Here is a 22973-nt window from a genome sequence, read left to right on the forward strand (position 1 = left end):
CTCAATACGAGGTAGGGGATATTTGTTCTTCACAGTTAGCTGGTTCAGTTGCCGATAATCAATGCAGAGACGAAGAGTGCCGTCTTTCTTCTTAACAAAGAGAACTGGAGCTCCCCAAGGTGATGTACTAGGCCTGATAAATCCCCGATCCAGCAAATCATCAATTTGTCCTCTAAGTTCCTCCATTTCTTTTGGAGCCATGCGATAAGGAGCCTTGGAGACTGGTCCTGCTCCCGGAATCAGATCAATGGTAAACTCAACTCCCCTATCTGGTGGAAGCCCTCGAATGTCCTCAGGAAAAACATCCGGAAACTCACGAACCACTCGCAAGTTAGTTAAGGCTTGAGTCCCACTAGACTCATTAGGCATGATCGCCACTAACTGCGGGTGGTCCACTTGTCGATTCTTGAATAATCGACACTCCATGCCATCATTAAGCTACAGAAAAACTTCCTTGCTGTAGCAGTTAATGCTGGCATGATAAGCGGCTAGCCAATCTATACCCAAAATCAAGTCAAAATCATGCATCTCAAGGGGTAAAAGGTCTGCCCTAAATTCCCATTCGCCAAAAGTCAAATTGCAAGGACTATAAATTTGACGAATTTCCAAAGAATCACCCATCGGGGTAGCTATGAACAGAGGTTCGTCAAGAGGCTCTGGGGTCATATCAGCATATCTCAGAAATGAGGTAGAAATGAAAGAATGTGTAGCCCCAGGATCGAATAAAATCTTAGCAGTATGAGAAAATAATGTCATAGTGCCTGCCATTATATTAATAGTTATAAACAAAACTTCTTCTATTAAGTTTATAATAATTATGACATCATTTCCTATCAATAGAAGGACTAAGGAACAATTGAACTTCTATTTAAACAGAAATTCTAAATTCTAAATAAAAAAATAAAGAAGAAGAAGTATATTTTAATTGTTACCTGTCGCCACATCATTAGATGCTTCCGCATCCTGCTCCGTCATGGCAAATACTCGTCCAGTACGTCCGCCTCTACCCCTGTTAGAGGTCCTGGATCGCACCCCGCCACGTCCTCTACTCGCAGCAGTACTAGCTCCTGAGGCTCCAGAAATAGCTGGCGTAGTGGTAGTGACCGACCCACCAGCTAACAGAGGACAACGGGGTCGAATATGTCCAGCCTGTCCACAATGATGACAGGTCACCTCCTGAGTACCAGGACAATCCCAAGATAGATGTCCTTTTCGACCACATGAATAGCAAGTTCTTTCCTCCAAGGTAGGCCTCGAGTAGATCCTCCGCTACTAGTGCTGCCTGAAACCGCTGCTGGCCTCCCAGTGCTCATAGAAGGTGATGCCTTACTAGGTCCACCCGAACTCCGTGAGCCGGATCTGCTCGGAGCTGCACCAGAACTGGCACCACCAGCATAGGGGTGAAACCTCGGTCGATAAGATCCAGAGGGTCCACTCCAACTCGAACCACCTCCTCGCAGATGTCCATCCAAGCGACCCGGACGTCTGGCCACTCGCTCCTGCCGCTGAGAATACTCCTCCAGTAGATCTCTCTCGGCTATCCCTGCGTTCTCCACTAGCTCCGCATAAGTCAGGTTCCTTGCCATGTTCACCTGTTTACGAACCTCAATCCGTAGCCCCATCTTGAATTGCTCAGCTCTGGCAGCATCATCTGGTACAACTCTAGGGCAAAAGCGGGACAAGGTATTAAACCTTTCCTCGTACTGAGCTACAGTCATATTCCCCTGTTTTAACTGGGTAAACTCCCGCGTCAGCTCAACTCGGAGGGATGCTGGAAAGTATTTCTGGTCGAAGGCATCAGTGAACGCCTTCCATGTGATGTACTCTCCCATAGGCCGATCTGGCATCAAGCGCTCAGTGGCCTTCCACCACTCTTCCGCTTCCCCACGAAGAAGAAAAGTGGCGAAGGTCACCTGCTGATCCTCTGGACATCTGAAAGCAGTCACGATCTTCTTCACGTCCATAAGCCACCGGTTCGCCTCCATGGGATCAGTCGTGCCACTAAACACCGGAGGATTTAGCTGCATAAACCGGTTTAGTGGCCACGAGGACCCCCCCTCCAGCTTGATCGGCTATAGAGAGATGCTCAGACGATCCACTCAACGGGTTTGTCCTGGTCGCCATCGTGCGTTCGCGAATTAGTTCCTCAATGAACCTCTCCTGCTGTCTGACCAAACGCCCAAGGGCCTCTACGCTGCTGGCTGAAGCATCAACGGTCGGCTCATCAACTGGAGCAGAAGCTCCCTCAGAAACAGTTGCACGGATCGACCTAGTGTGTTTAGGCGGCATTCCTGTTAAGTTCAAGATAATTTATTTAAAATTTTCAAAATTACACCTACATGTCTCTAACATTCTTATGTCCAACTATCATGGTCTTTAAACTCCCTAAATCAATATGTGGACTGTACCCTAGAGAACTTGCCGGATTATGGTAAACCTCTGCTCTGATACCAAGTTGAAACACCCACTTCCAAAAATTCACGTGTTCTTCACGTGGAGCATGTCCACGTGATTCTCACGTGATCGGTCAGTGAAATAATCTCACCAAGTATCTGAATAAGTCAAGAAATACCATAATAATCCAACAAATAATCCTGAATTATAATATCACAGGCCTCAACAAGCCTCTAGGAATACAAGTCCATCAATACTTGCTAAAACATAAATACCCTCGCAGGGGTTAAGTCCAACTGAAATGATAGAATAAACAAATGCTAAAAATAAGGAATGAATCTACTACTCCTCGATGTCCGCATCCTCTATAATTATCTCTGAAATATTTCCACCAAAAATGGCAGTGAGCACAGGGCCCAGCAAGTAAAATCTAATAATAATCTAAGAATATTACATGATAAGTAAAAATGCAACTCATAACTTGTCAGGAAAAAATGTACATTATGACTTTTAATAGCTTTCATCATTATAGCTTATTTTACATAGAAATCCACACAGGAGTCTAGTCAAGGGAAAAATGTACATTATGACTTTTAATAGCTTTCATCATTATAGCTTATTTTACATAGAAATCCACACAGGAGTCTAGTCAAGGGAAAAATGTACATTATGACTTTTAATAGCTTTCATCATTATAGCTTATTTTACATAGAAATCCACACAGGAGTCTAGTCACAATATCATATCTCGCATAGCATCATAAAATCGAGGGGGACTAGTCAACTAGCGGTATTATCGCCCATACATGCCTGGCGACGCTGCATATGACCGGTTGTCTATGGCCATCAGACTAAGGACCCCAGTCGTAAGCCCATCAACACCGTTCTAGTAATTATCGCACAGAGCAAAATCATCACCTACGGCTGGTAAGAGCACACAGCTCAATAGACGCCCTGTCCCTGCGTCCTCGGGTACCGCTAGAACTACAATCCCTTCCTCTCAATCATCTTTTCTAATATCATACTAGTCAAGTCTCCAACTATGGCAGTGTAATCACCTGAATGCTCCACCTGCTATCGACCTCAGGTGTAGGCCGCTAATATGATACTATATAATATACACTCTACCCCTAACCCCGGGTTGAGTAGGTAAAAGGGCACTGCCTAACTGGGACTTGACTAATAGTGATATGTGCACGTGGTGCCATGACTTCTATTATTTATTTAACATAATCATCACAATAACAGATATTATAAACAATCATAGCGTCTATCATACATGTGCATTAAGTGATAAATAATACAAGTAGAAACTGACAAGTAATTTAATGCAAATATGTGATGTCATATAAGTTTCATAAGAAAACGACATTTAACTATCACAGGTAAGATATGACATAAGCATGCATTTTTAAAGACTATTATAAAATTCTACTCGCCTGGGGTATCTCTGGAATTTGTCTTACTCTCCTAATCAGTCGGCTCTTCCTGAATTTCAAGATCCTTCCCGCACAATGCTGTATCTAATAATTTTTTTACGGGTGTTACACCGAATCTGCAAAGGGCATAAATACAAAAGTTGTAGATTAAGAAGTTACAGATCCGACCCAATCAGTATCGTAATTTTATGACTATTGGAGAACATCTGAAGAATATTTTCCCATGATTACGCGGACTGATTCTTGTAATATATTTAGATCTTGAAGGAATCTTAGCGTAGCCTATCTTTGGTTCTAGAACCTATCAATTGGTATCAAAGCTCATCAAGTGGTATAGAGTCTATCATAGCCCCGGGTATAATCTATATATAGTGGTATGCTGCTCTCCTTGGTGGCAACTTTTATGGCTCCTCAAACAGTCTAGAAGAGTTATCTAATAAATTAAACAATTTAATAGTAGTACATGAACTCGTTTGAGGCTCCTCTCTTGCTAGTCCTAACTAACTAAAATAGGCCAAATTATACGCACAAGGCAGCTCCACCATAGGCTGCATCGTAGGAATTAGCAAAGACCGAACACCATCAAGCTGCACATCTTTGTTTCCTTGTTTATATTTCATCGATATGCTCAGAAATCAAATATGACGGGTCCCAAACTCTGTAACCATTGAGCACTAAGGAGAATGTCCACTCCTCGCAGCGCCAACAGATACAAGTCCACAATGATGTCGTGTCCTTGCACTTGTATACCGACCTAGTGACACAAGCTCTCCGCCCTAAGCTTTGTGCCATCTCGATTCGGTATCCAAACCCAATCTCCTCACTAACCTCTCATCTAGAAAGTTGTGTGTACTCCCTGAATTGATAAGGATGTGCACACAATGCTTTATAACGAGTCCGTCTACTCATAACGTCCTCGGTGCGAAAGTACCTGAATATGCATGTATCGATATTTCAACTTGGATATCTTCCTCCACGCCTTCCACAACGACCTCCTCATGGACCTCCTTTGGACAATCTCAATCATTAACAACCTCATCATCTTCCTCAAGACTGTCAATAAGTATCACACTCCCGATCGATTCAGAACACCAATGATGTGGGTGAAACGCTCATCACATCGAAAGCAAAGGCCCTTCGCTCTTCGCTCCTCCACCTGAGCAGGTGTGAGAGTTCGAACGAGAGGTCTACTACCTTCTCTAACATCGGAAGAAAGTCTCAAAGGTAGTCGTGGTCTAGTGCTCGCAGTTGCTATTTTTAAAACCACAGAATTTCCAGCTGACGTTCTAGATGTAAACCGCCCATCTCGGTTGCCCCAATTAGTTTTCGCTACCATCTTTAGAGCCCTATGCTTTTGTTCCATCCTCACGGCCTTCTCAAAGGCCTCCTCCAGAGCAGTAGAACATAGAGCACAAACATCCGCTTGTATCTCCTCTCGTAGTCCTAAAATAAATGTGCTCATCAATATCTGTTCGAGCCAAAGTAGCTCACAACAACTACTAACTCTTTCAAACTCAGCTTGGTACTCTAATACAGTTGTCCTTTGAACCATCTTGCTTAATGTGGCAGCAAAATCTTTATATGCCACTATCCCAAATTTGTGTATAATCCTCCTACAAAAATCAGCCCATTCGGTAAATCCACCACTATGAATAACCGATCAATACCAATGCAATGTCGTTCCTTGGAGGTGAAAGCTTGCCATTTGGACTTTTACATTTTCCGCTGTGCCTTGACAATTATATTGTTCAACTTGAAACATCCAATCCGTTGGATCACCACCTTGGAATTTTGGAAAGTCCAAGCATGCGGTTCTCTCCTGAATAGCGTTGTCAAGTTCGCGAAAGATCCTTGATTCAGGTCTAAACCTTTGTGCATATTAATCACCTTCTCTAAATGCTCGAGCACGTCCATCACCATCTCCATAGGGATCAACCTCATCCTCAAAGTATCAATCCTCCTCATCGACGAAGAGCACCGGTGCTGCACGCCTCTCAGGTTCCACCACCGCCGGTCTTGAGTTTTATAACGGAGGTGGGGAATGATGTGTAGGCATAGGTAAGAAGGGATCATTGACACTCATATAACGTACCTGGACCTGTGGGGTATCGGTTCGATGAGGTCCTACCGCTGGTCCTTCTTGAAAACTCTAATTGTCGTCGAGGAGATGACGAACCCAATCGATTCACGACATATTCATTGTGATCCTTTTGCATGTTGTCAACTCTATGCAACAATATTTGGAACATGCCCCTAAGTTCATCCATATTCGCACCCATGGACGTTGGTTGACTCGGTCCTGCCGTGGTCGCTCCAAAGGAATCGGCCTCACGGTTAGGGTCATCGTGGATTGAATCTTCCCTTGTCGGTGTGCTCTCCATAGGTCTCCTTATTGATGTCATCTTCCTTGTTTCAATCATTAATGGAGGTTTGAGGTTTGCTTGACTCTGATACCAAATTGATGGGTTCTTGTACCAAAAGATAAGCTACGGAACAATTCCTTAAGATCTAAATTTATTGTAGGAATCAGTCCGTACAATCGTAGGAAAATATTTTGTTAGATATTCTCCTGTAGTCATAAAATTACAAAACTAATTGTGTTAGATTTGTAACTTCCTGACCTACAATTTTTATATTTACGCCCTTCGCAGATTCAAACTGTAGCAGGGACGAAAACATGAAATAACGTGGGTGATGGTGGTGGTGATGGTGGAGTGGATGTTAGGGTTATGGATGGGTATGGAGATGAATGTGGATTGTGGATGTGACTAAGGAAAGTAGACGGAGGGAACGAAGTGGTCAAGATTCGAAAGAAGAGGGATGGCTCAACAGTCGAGGGAGATTAGAAGCGATGAGAAACTTTACCAACGGTAGAGGTGGAAGGATAGTGAAGAGGGAGGAGGGAGGAGGAAGGAGGGAGAGAGTCTAGAGAGAAGATAGGAGGCAAGAAATCAATACTCCAATAGCATAATAAAGTTGATTGCCATCCACATATTTATAGAGGCTAGCCAATAAGTCCTAAAACAATATGAAACCTTAATTTTAGAGGATTCTCGTTGATCGCGTTCGAACGTGCCCGATCGCATTCGAACGCACTCCAAAAGCTCCATCTCTGTATATGTGAACGCAATGCAAGCGTTTGAATGCGAGCATTTGAACTCGTCTGACTACATTCGAACGCACAATATACGTTCTCTATATTTGCGAACCTGATGCGGGCGTTCACAAGGGTGTTCGAACGCAACCCCTCTTGCGTTTGAACGCGACCTATAGGAATTTTATTTTAATGAAAATAAACAACTAATGCAATAAGAAAAGATCCTAACTAAGTGTATCACGATAAGAACCTATACGTTAGACGATGGAGTCTCCTTTGCCATCGATGCATGAATGGTGGATTGGGAGTATAAATATTGTCAATCAAGCTCTTATCGTCAAACTTGCATGGTGGCTCCTCAATGACAAGGACAGTATCTAAGCAAATCTTCTAAGAAAGAATTATCTCTCAAAGTGCTAAATTTGTTGAAGCAAAACCAATTGAAGATCAAGAAGTCCAAGTGCCTATGGGGAGTACCAAAAGTGGAGTATTTAGGCCACATCATTTCAGCGGATGGTGTAGCGATGGATCCACAAAATGTTGCATGCATGACCGCATGGCCTATTCCTACTACTACCACTGGCTTGAGAGGATTTTTAGGGTTGACCGGATATTATCGTCGTTCATCGTCGGATATGGCAAGATCGTTGCTCCTCTCATTTTTTTATTGAAAAAAGACTCTTTTAGATGGACGGATGAAGCCACTATAGCCTTTGAAAAATTAAAAATAGCAATGACGACGACACCCGTTTTAGCGCTACCGGACTTCACCAAAGAATTCATTGTGGAATGTGATCCGTCGGGGGTTAGCATAGGAGATGTATTGATGCAAGAAGGACGTCCCATTGCCTATCTTAGTAAGGCTTTATCTCAAAAATCTCAGCAATTATCGACTTATGAGAGAGAGATATTGGTAATTCTGCATACGGTAATAAAGTAGAGGCCTTATTTGATTATCCGAACCGATCAAAAGAGCCTTTCATACTTTATAGGACAATGTATAGATACTCCGACATAGCAGAAATAGGTCACAAAATTGTTGGGATATGATTATGAAATCTAATACAAGAAGGGAACAAAAAATAGAGCAGCGTATAGATTCTCCTACCTTTCCCTTTCTTAACGAGCTGAGGAATGCATGTACATCTGACCCAAATATTTTGAGATTGTTGCAGGAGGTGATGGATGATCCGGAGCGCCATCCAAAGTTAGAGAATCGAGGCAGTTTGCTGTTGGACCATGGATGCATTCGAGTGCCCGCAAATGATGAATTGTGGCAGAAATTATTGGAACACTTCCACCAAACTCCAAAGGCTGGTCATGAGGGTGTCTTGAGGACTTATAGGAGAATATCTCAGAGTTACACATGGCCAGGATTTAGACGAGATGTGTGAATTTTGTCCGTGCTTACGAAGTCTGTCAAAGGGCTAAAGCAACCACATTGAAACCGGCCGGATTACTACAGTCTTTACCTATACCGAACCATGTTTTGGAGGACACTTCTATAGATTTCATAGAGGGTCTTCCGTTGGTACGTGGTTATTCTGTTATCTTTGTGATGGTTGACAGATTGAGCAGGTATGCGTATTTTTTGGCATTGTCACATCTGTTTTCAGCCAAGTCGGTGGCTAAAATTTTTGTTAGAGATATTGCTCGGTTACATGTCATGCCACGCACGATTGCCTCGGATTATGATCATATATTTATGATTTACTTTTGGACTGAGTTTTTCAGATTGCGGGGGACTCAATTGAACTTCAGTTCGGCCTACCATCCATAGACAGATGGCCAAACCAAGGTGGTCAATCGAGGCATTGAGCAGTATATAAGGTGCTTTGTTGGAGAGATGCCGAGATGATGGTTGGAGTTTTTACCCTAGGCAAAGTGGTCTTACAACACCGCCTACCATAGTAGCATTGGCATGACTTCATTTCAGGTGGTGTATGGACGCACGGCTCCGACGTTACGCACTTATGATCTAGTGGCATTTGTAAATCAGACGAAGGTGGACTTAGCGTTGATGGATAGAGACGCCATATTGAGGAGATTGCGTGCTTATCTTAAACTTGCTCAAAACCATATGAAGCAAGTTTATGATCGTAGCCGTAGGGAGCAAGAGTTCGACATTGATAGTTGGGTGTTTGTGAGGGTGCAACCGTATCGATAGGTGACATTGCGTCCGATGCGTAACCAAAAGTTAGCACATCACTACTTTGGTCCGTTTTGGGTATTGGAGCATATTGGACCGGTTGCATATTGTTTGGAGCTGCCAGAGGGGTCGAGAGTGCATCATGTCTTTCATGTTTCATTGCTGAGAGAGTGCATTGGAGATCATGAGATCGTTGGATCAGTTCTACCGGAGCCATTAGAGGAGATAGAGATCGTAGAGCCAGTTCATGTACTTGTTAGACGGCGATGATGACATGGTACCAGATTGAAGATGGAGATTCTAGTGGAGGGGCTTGGCAAGCCATCTGATGAGGCAACATGGGAATTGGAGACTGATATCTTAGAACATTTCCTCGACATTTCACCTTGAGGGCAAGGTGAGGAAGTGTGGTGGGCTGATATACTTAGTTAGGATCTTTTCTTATTGTATTAGTTTTTTATTTTCATTAAAATAAAATTTCTGTAGGTCGCGTTCGACCACAAGAAGGGTCGCATTCAAATGCCTTTATGAACGCCTGCATCAGGTTTGCAAATACAGAAAATGCATATTATGCATTCGAACGCGGTCGGGCGATTTCAAACACTCACATTCGAACGCCTGCATCACGTTCACACATACAGAGATGGAGCTTTTTGAGTGCGTTCGAACGTGATTGGGCGCATTCAAATGCGATCGACGGGAATCCTCTAGAATTAGGGTTTCATATTATTTTAGGACTTGTTGGCTAGCCTCTATAAATATGTAGATGGCAACCAACTTTATTATGCTATTGGATTATTGATTTCTTACCTTCTATCTTCTCTCTAAATCTCTCCCTCCTCCCTCTTCACCATCCTTCCAGCTCTACCATTGGTAGGTTTCTCCTCGTTTCTAATCTCCCTGAATTGTCGAGCCACCCCTCTTCTTTGGGATCTCGATCACTTCATTCCCTTCGTCTACTTCCCTTAGTCATATCCAAATTCCACCTTCATCTCCATACCAATCCATAACCCTAACATCCACTCCACCGTCACTACCACTATCACCCACATTATTTCATATTTTCATCCCTACTACAGTTCGAATCTGCAAAGGGCGTAAATAGAAAAGTTGTAGATCAGGAAGTTACAGATCTAACCCAATTTGTTTAGTAATTTTCTGACTACAGGATAATATCTGAGGAATATTTTCCTACAATTGCGCGGACTGATTCTTACAATAAATTCAGATCTTAAGGAATTGTTCCGTAGCCTATCTTTTGGTACAAAAACCCATCATGTCGCTAGTGAATCTCCACCAAAAGTCTCTCATGAGAGCGTCAAGCGTCTTGAAAAAGAATTTCTACAAAAGGATGCTTGACATGAAGAATATTGGAATGTAATTGAGAGCAACTTTAATGAGGACCAATCGACAAGCATGAGTTAGATGCCTTGCCTTCCAACCCGCCAGCCTGTTCTTTACTTTGTCAAACACAAATAAGTAGGCTTTACATTTGGAATGGGCGAGAACCAGAGGATTTTCAAGATATTTGTCTTCTCCCTCCAATAGTTCGACTCTTAGAGTTTAAATGATTTGATTTTTTGTATCTGTGTTAACCTTTGCATTGAAAAAAATTTGTCGATTTGTCATAATTTATTGATATGATTCAGACTTCACCGATGTGGATGGCAACCATGGAGTCATTATGGATGAATTGAGTATTTTGCCTTACTTCTTCGTCTTCTTCTCTCCCGTTCTCTCGATCCCCCGCGACGCCACTTCTAACCTCCCTCGACCTGCCAATCACCCTAGTCCCTTAGGGGGCGGCCCACTCCTCCCCCTTCTTCCAATCTATCCAACACTTGCCCTAACCCTCCCATCACCCATAACCCTTCCACCACCACTTATTGACTGGTGCCACCCCATTAACGTCGGTCCACCACCAACCACCATCATCTAAGATCTCATGCCTCCATCCACGGATCCTAAGACAGACCCCCTGACGTTCGTCCACTAATCGAACAATATCTTGAGATCCCTACATCTGATTCACCTGAAACTTGATTTGTTAGAAAGCTCTTTTCTAGGGTTATAACATATCAAAATCTCAAGTCGATCTGATGGCGGCATCTTTCAAGATCTATTTCTAAAGTTTCATATCAAATCCTGTCTAACCTTGAAAACCGGAATAGATCGAGCTTTGGCGAAAAATGGGAGATCATATCAAGCTGGTATCAGAGCCACCGTTCCTTGAACACGCATTTCCTATCACAACAACCAGAGCCATGGTTGTACAGCGAGATGAGGAAGAAGAGATTCTCCCAATAGAGGAGGGGGAAACGGTTGCGGGGACTTCCACCCGTGGAACCGCTCGATCAAATTGGAATATGAAAGAACCTAGTGTTAGAGCCGTGTTGGGGTCTCTTTCCGAACAAATGGCCATCAACAACTAGATAATGATGGAGATGATGTGGGAATTATGGGCGACAAGGAAAGCCATGGCGAACGGGAATGCATCGACCCCACGACACGAGTCCACTCCAATGAACCTGCCGCCACCGGTTCAGAATTTGGAACCACAAGAGCCGCTGCTGCCCCCACCCTCTAGGCAGAGACAGGCAAGGATGGTTCCACCAGGCCTAGTTGCAGGTGAGCCCATCCGACGAGCTAACCACTATAGAGATCACCTTGGAGATCTAGATCCATGGGCGGGGCAATACAAACCTAAAACACGGCGAGTTAATCAAAATCGAAGGAGGGATCATCAACCATTCATGGTACACCCTCCTCCGGTTAGACAAGGACTTGGACATGATCTGGATCGAGACAACAGCACCCGTGGGCAAATCGTGCATCTCCAATTCTCTAAGTCAAAGGTGGCGATCTGATCGATTGGTTGTACAGGGCGAAGCAATTCTTTGCATATCAGGGTACGGTAGAAGAATACAAGGTAACGCTTACGAGCTTCTACCTTGAAGATGCGCTGCTTCATTGGTTTCGAGCAACCAATGCAAATAAGGCTATCGAAACTTGGGCTGACTTTTGCGCCGATATCACGCGGCGATTTGGAGCGTCGGGGTATAAAGACTTCGATGCTCTCCTCTCAAAGATAGTGCAAAAGACCACGGTTGGGGCATACTAAGAAGAATTTGAGAGAATAAGTAGCCAATGTCAACCCCCATGGACGGATCAGCAACTTCGTAGCACCTTCATCTCCGGGTTGCAAGGAGACATACAAGTCGACGTGAGGGCTTTAAGGCCTAGAACTTTAAAGGAGGCCTTCGAAGATGCAGTGCTCATGGAAGACAAACACAGGGCCATGAAGTTATACCTAAAAAAGAATTGGACGAGCCAAGGAAGCCGTAATTCGGTTCAACCAACCAAAGCGATAGGAAATGTTACCGGAGTACCAAGAACCGCTGCTGTAATGGTACCTCCTCGAGCACCCCTGATGTAATGCCCTCGCTCGGCACGGGCACGTGCACGCTCACGCGCGCACACAACACGCACGGCACACGCAACAGACTAGGTGGGGCCCATCACGCACAGATACAATTCTGTGCACATATAATCATGACATCATCAAATAATACCTGCTAACATATTCATACTCACATAATTCAAAACCAAATAAATCATATTATCCACCAAATAAATCTGTTAACATATAAATATCCAAGTCCATAATAATATATATTATACCACTACCTAATCTGACAGGACCCACATAGGCCACAACAAACTATCAAGATACAACTAAACAACGGATACACAAGTGCACTATAATCTGACATGTACTATACAATTCATCGTCAAATACAAAAGAACACAAATATCAACTATCAGTGCAACTCAATTTCTATATCAACTATCATCTATACCATCTCGTATCTATAGCTCACCTCATCAATCTAACATATCTTTTTGGGATATCTCAAGTCGCTATCACGTACCACATATCTGAGAGGGTTAGAAAATAAATAAAGAGGGTCATGAGCAAAAGGCTCAGTGAATAGATCTTACCCAAAATTAGTGATGCCAAATACAGAGTAAATCATGTACTGGATAATATGAATCAGAAAGAACATTATGTCATAAATGTGTATATGAATGTATCCTCAATAATATATAAATGAAAAGTAGATAACATGTCATAACTAATAAAAGTATATAATCTTTGGCAATGAGTAAACATGTCACCACATCATACTATCATCATAACTCTCTCTCAAATATGACACATGATGCATGTTGACCATGATGATGCTATGATATCAAATGCAACCATATATGATGTATATTGACCACTCAATAATCAGGTAATTAGATGATAATGAAATCATATGCATTTCTCAACTTCTTAGTCATTAATGTCATCCATATATGTCATCATTATACTAGACCACTGTGCACAGTCAACACCTAGTACCCGATCTCAACATCCTGCCCATAGGCTCAAATCATACCCTGCTATATGCTAAGGGTATCTTAGTCATAATCATACCCTGCCATACGCTAAGGGTATATCAAAATCCATCCAGATCGGGCACCCCCCTAGTTGATAGAAACCTCGTGAGGATAACTCACCACATGCCCTAGCGAACGGCATGTGTCCAATTGTCTGTGCGCACAAACTCAACTGACCTCAAATATGGGCACGAGATATCACATATCAGCGACTATAATCATCACTCCAAGCACCCCTAACCCTGACGTCTACTCGGATATCCTCACGCTTTCTATCAACTATCCTATCAATCACATTTCATGCTTTCCTTCTAAATGCCAGATCATATGCATATATCCAATACAATAACAAGTCAATGCATAACAGAAATTTTAGGTGGAACAGGAATCAAGAGAAAAATGATGCAATATAGTCTCCAACCATGTATCTAACACATGCATACTCCCGCTAGTCTATCACATGTATACTCATGCTAGAGATCATCTTGGTATACAATTATAGCAATAGAATCATCTCCAATCATCTCTATATATCACCAATGTATTCATATCTCAGATCAGCCTAACCAAATACATGATAAAATATGCTTGACTGAAATCATCTCTAGATAAAGTCATATAATCATGCTGGAGGTCAAGACATGCATGGACATCATATATATTATATCCTAATTTGAGAAAAGCGTATACGGGATAAGACTACTCACTGTCTGATCAGAAGACATGAATTACGCATCTTTCACGTCCGTCAATCAAATATCAACTCATCGTGAGGGTCCACGTGATCTCACATAAGGGGGTTCGGGGTCTGAAAATATTTAAATAGCATGAAGTTAGTTGTTTATCTAATTAGGATTAATTCAAGTAAAATATAAAGGTTTATTAGGTTTAGATTCACTTCTTTTTATTTTTGATTACATAACTATATCTATATTATAGGTACGATTCAAATACTATAATTATACTATTATCATAAAATGCTAATTATAGTATAAGGAGAAGAGGTTTATTTTCTTTTATATAAGAATATTTCTAAATATATAATTATAAAATAAAATAAAAGCTAAATAACTATAAGTATAAACAAGGTCTAATTATAATTAGTTTTATAATTCATACTCTATCTTGATTAATTAGGGACTATATAGTCTTTACTCGATATAATAATAAATAAATAACTAAATGGGCCTAGTATTTTATTTGTTGCAAAATAATAATACATAATAAATTAATAGAATTACCTAAAATGTATATTATAAGAATATTAGAATATAAATCTAATAATTATAATTTACAGATCTATATATATTAATCTAATAAACATATAAGTAAAAATAAATAAATAAATAAATAAATATAAGTATTACCTATATTTGTGTGTAATAGTTTATAACTTAATTAATCATTAATTAATCATAATTAACAATAATTATTTTTGAGGAATATACATTATTATTAAAATAATTAATGTCTAAAATTATTTGTATTAATTAAGAAAGAATAGCCTAAATAAATAAATAATAATAATAATAATAAAATAAAAAAATAAGTATGATGGGCTTGGTCCAGCACTGGCCTGCTACAGTGTTGGGCCGAGCCTAGTATTATCGCAGGAACAAAAAAAAAGAGAAGAAACAGCTGAGGAAGAACAAGAAGAAAGGAAGAAGAAAGAAGAAGAAGAAGAAGAGAAGAGCAGAAGAAGAGAAGGAAGAGGAGGGAGGGAAGTGCGGACCCAGGCCGGCGAGGAGGGCACCGGCCGCTGCTGGCTAGCTAGCGGCTCGACTCCAACGAGCCCGAGCTCGGGGCAAGAGAGAGAGAGAGAGAGAGAGAGAGAGAGAGAGAGAGAGAGAGAGAGAGAAAGGAAGCAAAGGAAAGAGAGGGGGAATAAGGGATCTCACCGGCAATGGCGGCTTCGGGGAGGTGGCGACAGGTCAATGTCTACAACAAGGAGAGGAAGGAGTGCGAGAGAGAGTAGAGTGAGAGAGTGACCAAGAGAGAGACAGATAGAGAGAGAGAGATTTAAAGAGAGAGAGGGAAGGCGGTGGAGGAGGGGTAGCGGCGGCGCCAGGGCCTGCCGCGACCAGTTGGCCGCAGCCGGTTGGCTGCGGCAGCAGTAGTGGGCACATGGCACCCCACCATGAGCAGCTTGCATGGGCACGAGGCCGGCCACAATGTGGCTGGCCACGTCGTGCCTTAAATTAATTAATTAATTAATTAATTTTTATTTATTTTATTTATTTATTTTTATTTTTTTAAGGCTGGGTTGTTACACCTGAAGCCATCCCAAGATGTGAAGTATGCACCTAGAGGTCTGGGATGAGCACTCACACCTACTCAAGTGGAGGAACGAAAAGCCAAAGGCCTATGCTTTCGTTGTGATGAGAAGTTTGTACCCGGGCATCGCTACGCTAAACCAATGGGATCGGTGATGCTAATAGATGGATTGGAGGATGTGGAGGATGAGTTTACAGCTGAAAATGAAGGTGTGGCTAGACATCAAGGAGAAGTAGCTGAGGAGCAACCCGTGGAGGACATGATAGCCGAAATCTTTTTCCATGCCTATTCAGGGACAGCCACGCCAAAGACTTTGCGGGTGAATGGTGTAGTCAAGAAAATCACAGTGAGAATCTTGATCGACACCAGGTCCACCCACAACTTCATTGACAAGAGGCTCCTTAGGAAGATTGGACTCGAGTCGGAACCCACGGAAAGGTTCGATGTGACGATCGGAGATGGCACCACATTGCGAGCGGATTTTATTTATGGAGGTGTGGAATTGAAGGTGCAAGGCCAAACTTTCACATTGGATCTTTATCCGTTGGCCTTGTGAGGTGCCGACATTGTCTTAAGGACCCAATGGCTTCAAAACATGGGGCCTATAACATTTGATTTCTCAAACCTCACATTGACATTTCGGAGGAATGGTCGAAGGGTGCTGCTGGATGGAAATCAACCACGGCAAGGGCCGACATTGCAACCACTTTTGGGCCTTCCTTATGCAGGGGACTGAGCTCTATTATTACAAATGACTGTTACTGAACTAGAACATCCACCACCAAGGGAAATAGCCGCTGACATGCAAGAGCTGCTGCGGGAATTCAAGGATCTCTTCGAGGAACCCTGAGGACTGCCGCCGACCCGTCGGCACGACCATCGGATCCAGATCATTCCAGGGGCTGAACCAACAAATGTTTGGCCCTATCGGTACCCACATGTCCAGAAGAAAGAGATCAGTAAATTGGTGGTGGAAATGCTTGAGTAAGGGATTATTCAACCGAGTAGAAGTGCCTACTCATCGTCGGTGCTGCTGGTTGGAAAGTAAGATGGGAGTTGGCGATTTTGCGTCAACTACCGATCCTTGAATGTGATCACCGTCAAGGACCGGTACCCAATACCGGTGATTGAGGAGTTGCTGGATGAACTCATAGGGTCGGCTTACTTCAGCAAACTTGACTTAAGAGTAGGGTACCATCAAATCTGTGTCGACTTGGAAGATGTGCACAAAACGGTGTTCCGAACTCACAATAGCCACTATGAGTTTCGAGTCATGCCGTTTGGGCTCACCAATGCACCGGCTACCTTCCAAGGGCTAATGAATGACCTTTTCCGCCCGCTCTTGTGTCGGTACGTGCTCATCTTCTTTGACGATATTCTAGTGTATAACAGGAATTGGAGCGACACTTGCAGCATATGCATGAAATATTGAGTATCTTGCGACAAAACCAGTTAAAAGTTAAGATGATCAAGTGCCTTTGGGGAGAGCCATGAGTCGAGTACTTGGGACATATAATCTCAGCGAGAGGAGTGGAAGTCGATCCAAGCAAGATCAAAAATATGGTGGACTGGCCGATTCCCACTAATCAATGGAAATTGAAGGGATTCCTTGGGTTGACAGGATACTACAGGTGATTCATTACCAACTATGGCAAAATTGCTGCCTCGCTGACCTCCTTACTCAGAAAAGGTGGGTTTCAATGGACGAGCAAAGCGATGGAGGCCTTCGAAGCCTTGAAGACAGCTATGTCTACCGCTCTGATTCTAGTACTACCGGATTTCAGCAAGCCCTTTGTGGTGGAATGTGATGCTTCGGGTGAGGGCATTGAAGCAGTTTTGATGCAAGAGGGCAAACCCATGGTATATATGAGCAAGGCATTATCAAACCGGTTGCGATAGCTATCCACCTACGAGCGTGAAATGCTAGCAATTCTACACGCCATCACCAAATGACAACCTTACTTGATTGGCCAACGGTTTATTATTCGCACGGACCAGCATAGCTTACCCTACTTCCTGGAGCAACGTGTGCACACCCTAACACAGCAACGGTGGGTCACGAAACTCCTTGGGTATGACTACGAACTAGTCTACAAAAAGGTGATCGAGAACCGAGCGGCTGATACCCTTTCGCGTCAACTAGACACAAGTGAGCTCGCCTCTTTTTCAGCACCAACATTTCCTCTATTTTCATATATGTGGGGAACCAATGTAGAGGATCAAATCATGGAGGAGCTTGAGTCAAAGTTCAAGGATCGCTTCCCTAATTTCAAACCTTGAGGACAAGTGATACGATTCGGACTTCACCGACGTCGTCTCGAGTTTGGATTGAGTTTTAGGATAAGATTGAGTTTTAGGATAAGATTGTGTTTTAGGATAAGATTGTGTTTTAGGATAAGATTGAGTTGTTGGTTAGCCTATAAAAATATGTGTAGGGCAACCAAAATTATTATTGATTATTGAGAATTGAGTTTGCCTTGCCTCCTTCGTCTTCTTCGCTCCCGTTCCCTCAATCTCCCCGGCGACGCCGCTTCTAATCTCCCTCGACAGGCCAATCACCCTAGTCCCTTAGGAGTGGCCCTCTTCTCCCCCTTCTTCCAATTTATCCATCGCTATCCCTAACCTTTCCATCATCCATAACCCTTCCACCATCACTTTTACACCGGTGCCACCCCATCAACACCGGCCCTCCACAATCCACCATTACCTAGGATTTCGTGCCTTCATCCACGGAATCCAAAAACAGAGTATCCTGACGTTCGTCCACTAAACGAACGATATCTCGAGATCCCCAACTCCGATTCGCCTGAAACTAGATCCGTTGGAAATCTCTTTTCCGGGCCTACAACATATCACAATTTCACAGCGATCCAACGGCGGGATATTTCGGGATCTGATCTCAAAGTTCCGTGCAAGATCGTATTAATCTTGAATCAGAGCCATAGCACCAAAAGAGGGTTCGTATCAATCTGGTATCAGAGCCTATAGCCGAGGAAGGATCGTAACAAGCTGGTATCAGAGCCGTAGCCAAAAGGGAGGTTCGTAACAAGCTGGTATCAGAGCCACCGTTCCTCGGACAAGCGCTTCCAATGACGATCACTCGATCTAATAGGAATACGGAAGAACCTAGCGTTCTATCCATGTTGGGGTCTATTTCCAAACAGATTGCCATCAACAAGCAAATAATGATGGAGATGATGCAGGAAATACGGGCATGGACGAAACCTTTTTCAACAAGCAAGGCAATCACAAGACAGTATTGGGAACCCTCCACAACATACCCAACATCCTCCACGGCCTCCCCGTTCATCACAAAAATAGGGGAAAGTTCGGCTATCCAGCAAGAGCGAGATTCTACACCTCGACCTATGGTCAGCCGCAACGAACTGCCACCAACTACAATGAGATCTGCAACCATTGTAGCAGCCCTCGGAACCTCCACATCTTCCCATGCACCGGAGACCTTGTCGACAAATCGCGAAGTGCTGGCTACGCCACACCTGGTCGCTGGATATCCCTCATCAGGAATCCTCATCAGTGGTGAAGGAGATGATCCGAAATCGCGAATTTCGACACTTGGGCCGCCTTTCACTAGCTCCCTTTGCAACCATAGTGAGTCGGCAACTAAGAAGAAATCGCATATGGCCTCCAGCGATCTTCTACCATTCTCCTCGGTCAATCGACAGTCGACCACGACAGCTTCATCACCAGCGATGACGTTGCAGCTCCCTGCCAAGCTACCACTCAAAGGAGAAGGCCACGATCTTCCACCCATGGCAGCTGAAAGTGCAGATGTGGCTGGACATCGAGGAGAAGAAGTTGAGGAGCAACATCACGCGGAGGACACGGTGGCCAAAATCTCCCTCCACGCCTATTCGGGGACAGCTGCGCCAAAGACATTGCGGGTGAACGGTGTAGTCAAGAAGACCACAGTGAGAATCTTGATTGACACCGGGTCCACCCACAACTTCATTGACAAGAGGCTCCTTAGGAAGATTGGGCTCGAGTCGGAACCCACGGAAGGGTTCGATGTGACGATTGGAGATGGCACAACTTTGCGAGCAGATTCTATTTGTAGAGGTGCAGAATTGAAGGTGCAAGGCCAAATTTTCACATTGGATCTTTATCCATTGGCCTTGCAAGGTGCCGATATTGTTTTAGGGACCCAATGGCTTCGGAGCTTGGGGCCCGTGACCTTTGATTTTATAAGCCTCACATTGACCTTTTGGAGAGATGATCAGAGAGTGTTGTTGGATGGAAGTAAACCGCTGCTTGAACTTTCAAAAGAAAGGGAGCTCGCTTCTTTCTCGGCACCCACTTTTCCTTTCTTTTCAGATCTACGGAGAGCCAGTGCAGAGGATAGTGATCTGGTCCGACTCATGGAGGAGTTGAGAGAGAACCCCTCAAGCAACCCCGAGCACGAGGAGCGCAATGGGTTAGTACTAGAGCACGGGCGAATCAAGGTACCCCGAAACGAAGAGCTACGGAGGCTATTGATGGCACACTTCCATGATACTCCTATAGCAGGTCATGAAGGGGTATTACGTACTTACAAGCGGCTGGCCCAAAACTGTACTTGGACTGGGATGAAGACGGACGTGAAGAAGTATGTGCGTGAATGTCAAATCTGCCAACGAGTCAAATCGGAGGCACTCAAGCCTAGCGGGCTGCTGCAACCACTACCTATACCAGAGCGTATTTGGGAGGATATCTCCATGGACTTCATTGAGGGGCTGCCGGAGGTTCGAGGACAATCGGTGGTGTTTGTTGTGGTGGATAGACTGAGCAAGTACGCACATTTCATAACATTGTCTCACCCGTTTTCAGCAAAAAGGGTTGCTGAAATTTTTGTTCGGGAAGTGGCACGCTTGCATGGGATGCCTAGGACGATCGTGTCAGACCGGGATCGCATCTTCATAAGTGAGTTTTGGTCCGAGTTCTTCAGATTGCAAGGGACTCAAATCAATCTTAGTTCAGCTTATCACCCCGAGACGGATGGCCAAACCGAGGTGGTGAATCGTGGACTAGAGCAATACTTGCGATGCTTTGTGGCGGATCGACCAAAGGATTGGGTCAAATTTCTTCCCTGGGCTGAGTGGTCATACAATACCGCTCATCACTCAAGCATTGGCATGACCCCATTTGAGGCGGTTTATGGGCGCACTCCCCCTGTCTTGCGTGCCTACGATAGACTCGCGGCGACGGATAGGACTGAGCTTGACTTGGAGCTTGCTGATCGAGATGAAACATTGAGACGGCTCAAGACTCACCTAGCCACAGCACAAAACCGCATGAAGCAAACGCATGACAAAGGCAGACGTGAGCGAGAATTTGAGGTGGATCAATTGGTGTTCGTTCGAGCTCAACCGTATCGACAATCCACATTGAGGCCAATTTTGAACCAAAAGTTGGGATACAAGTACTATGGTCCGTACCGAGTGCTACAACGAATCGGTCCAATAGCTTACCGATTGGACCTACCTGAAGGAACCAGGATACATCCCGTCTTCCATGTCTCGGCATTGAAGGCCCAGATCGGGCCTAACCATGTAGTGGGTTCGACCTTACCCGAACCAATGGAGGAAGATGGCTCCAATGAGCCGGTTCGAGTCCTAAGTCGTAGGAGAAGACGCCAAGGATCCAGATTAGAGACTGAAGTGCTGATTGAGTGGTTGGGCAAACCTACTGACGAGTCTACATGGGAGCTAGAGGCAGACATCATGGATCGCTTCCCAAATTTCAAACCTTGAGGACAAGGTTGCGGAAGCGTGGTGGATTGATACGATTCGGACTTCACCGACGTCGTCTCGAGTTTGGATTGAGTTTTAGGATAAGATTGAGTTTTAGGATAAGATTGTGTTTTAGGATAAGATTGTGTTTTAGGATAAGATTGAGTTGTTGGTTAGCCTATAAAAGTATGTGTAGGGCAACCAAAATTATTATTGATTATTGAGAATTGAGTTTGCCTTGCCTCCTTCGTCTTCTTCGCTCCCGTTCCCTCAATCTCCCCGGCGACGCCGCTTCTAATCTCCCTCGACAGGCCAATCACCCTAATCCCTTAGGAGTGGCCCTCTTCTCCCCCTTCTTCCAATTTATCCATCGCTATCCCTAACCTTTCCATCATCCATAACCCTTCCACCATCACTTTTACACCGGTGCCACCCCATCAACACCGGCCCTCCACAATCCACCATTACCTAGGATTTCGTGCCTTCATCCACGGAATCCAAAAACAGAGTATCCTGACGTTCGTCCACTAAACGAACGATATCTCGAGATCCCCAACTCCGATTCGCCTGAAACTAGATCCGTTGGAAAGCTCTTTTCCGGGCCTACAACATATCACAATTTCACAGCGATCCAACGGCGGGATATTTCGGGATCTGATCTCAAAGTTCCATGCAAGATCGTATTAATCTTGAATCAGAGCCATAGCACCAAAAGAGGGTTCGTATCAATCTGGTATCAGAGCCTATAGCCGAGGAAGGATCGTAACAAGCTGGTATCAGAGCCGTAGCCAAAAGGGAGGTTCGTAACAACAAGGTTGCGGAAGCGTGGTGGATTGATACGATTTGGACTTCACCGATGTCGTCTCAAGCATGGATACACTTTAGGGGTGTCATTGTCTCTTATTTTAATGTTTAATTCTTAAAAAAAATAAGTTTTCTGTATGTCGCGTTCGAACGCGGTGGAGTGCATTCGAACGCGGTTATGAATGCCTGCGTCACATTCGCACATCTAGAGAGTGAGAATTGTGCGTTCGAACGCGCCTGTGAACGTTTGCATCGCATTCGCAAATCCAGAGAAGTGAGAAATATGTGCATTTGAGTGCACTGCGAACGCCTGCATCGCATTCATAAATCCAAAGAAGTGAGAAATAGATGCGTTTGAACGCGATCAGGCGCGTTCGAATGCGGTCGGTGAAAATGTACTATTTAGGATTATTTTTGAATTGTTTGCCTCTAAAAGATGTGGATGGCAACCATGGAGTCATTATGGATGAATTGAGTATTTTGTCTTATCTCCTTCGTCTTCTTCTCTCCCGTTCTCTCGATTCCCAGTGACGTCGCTTCTAACCTCCCTCGACCGGCCCACTCCTCCCCCTTCTTCTAATCTATCCAACACATGTCCTAACCCTTCCATCACCCATAACCCTTCCACCACCACTTATTCAC

The 22973-nt window shown here is 44.0% G+C and overlaps 1 protein-coding gene across 1 annotated transcript; it reads right to left on the reverse strand.

Annotated features, from left to right (window-relative positions):
- Positions 1-438: 438 nt before the first annotated feature.
- LOC140764518 (uncharacterized) lies at positions 439-1985 on the reverse strand. Its single transcript, XM_073103114.1, has 3 exons — positions 1191-1985; positions 933-1149; positions 439-761 (listed from the first exon to the last, which is right to left on the reverse strand). The coding sequence occupies exons 1-3, from the start codon at positions 1983-1985 to the stop codon at positions 439-441; spliced, it is 1335 nt and encodes a 444-aa protein (XP_072959215.1).
- Between the last annotated feature and the right edge of the window lie 20988 nt (positions 1986-22973).

Source organism: Typha angustifolia, chromosome 8 (assembly GCF_048772165.1).
Source record: "Typha angustifolia cultivar Huaian chromosome 8, ASM4877216v1, whole genome shotgun sequence".
Classification (NCBI taxonomy): Eukaryota; Viridiplantae; Streptophyta; class Magnoliopsida; order Poales; family Typhaceae; genus Typha; species Typha angustifolia.

Coding starts and splice junctions, on each gene's coding strand:
- LOC140764518 (XM_073103114.1), bottom strand. CDS start 1,985: ATGGAGGCGAACCGGTGGCTTATGGACGTGAAGAAGATCGTGACTGCT. Junction 1,150..1,190: donor AGGACATCTATCTTGGGATT/GTCCTGGTACTC, acceptor CATTGTGGACAG/GCTGGACATATTCGACCCCG. Junction 762..932: donor ATCTAATGATGTGGCGACAG/GTAACAATTAAA, acceptor ATATAATGGCAG/GCACTATGACATTATTTTCT.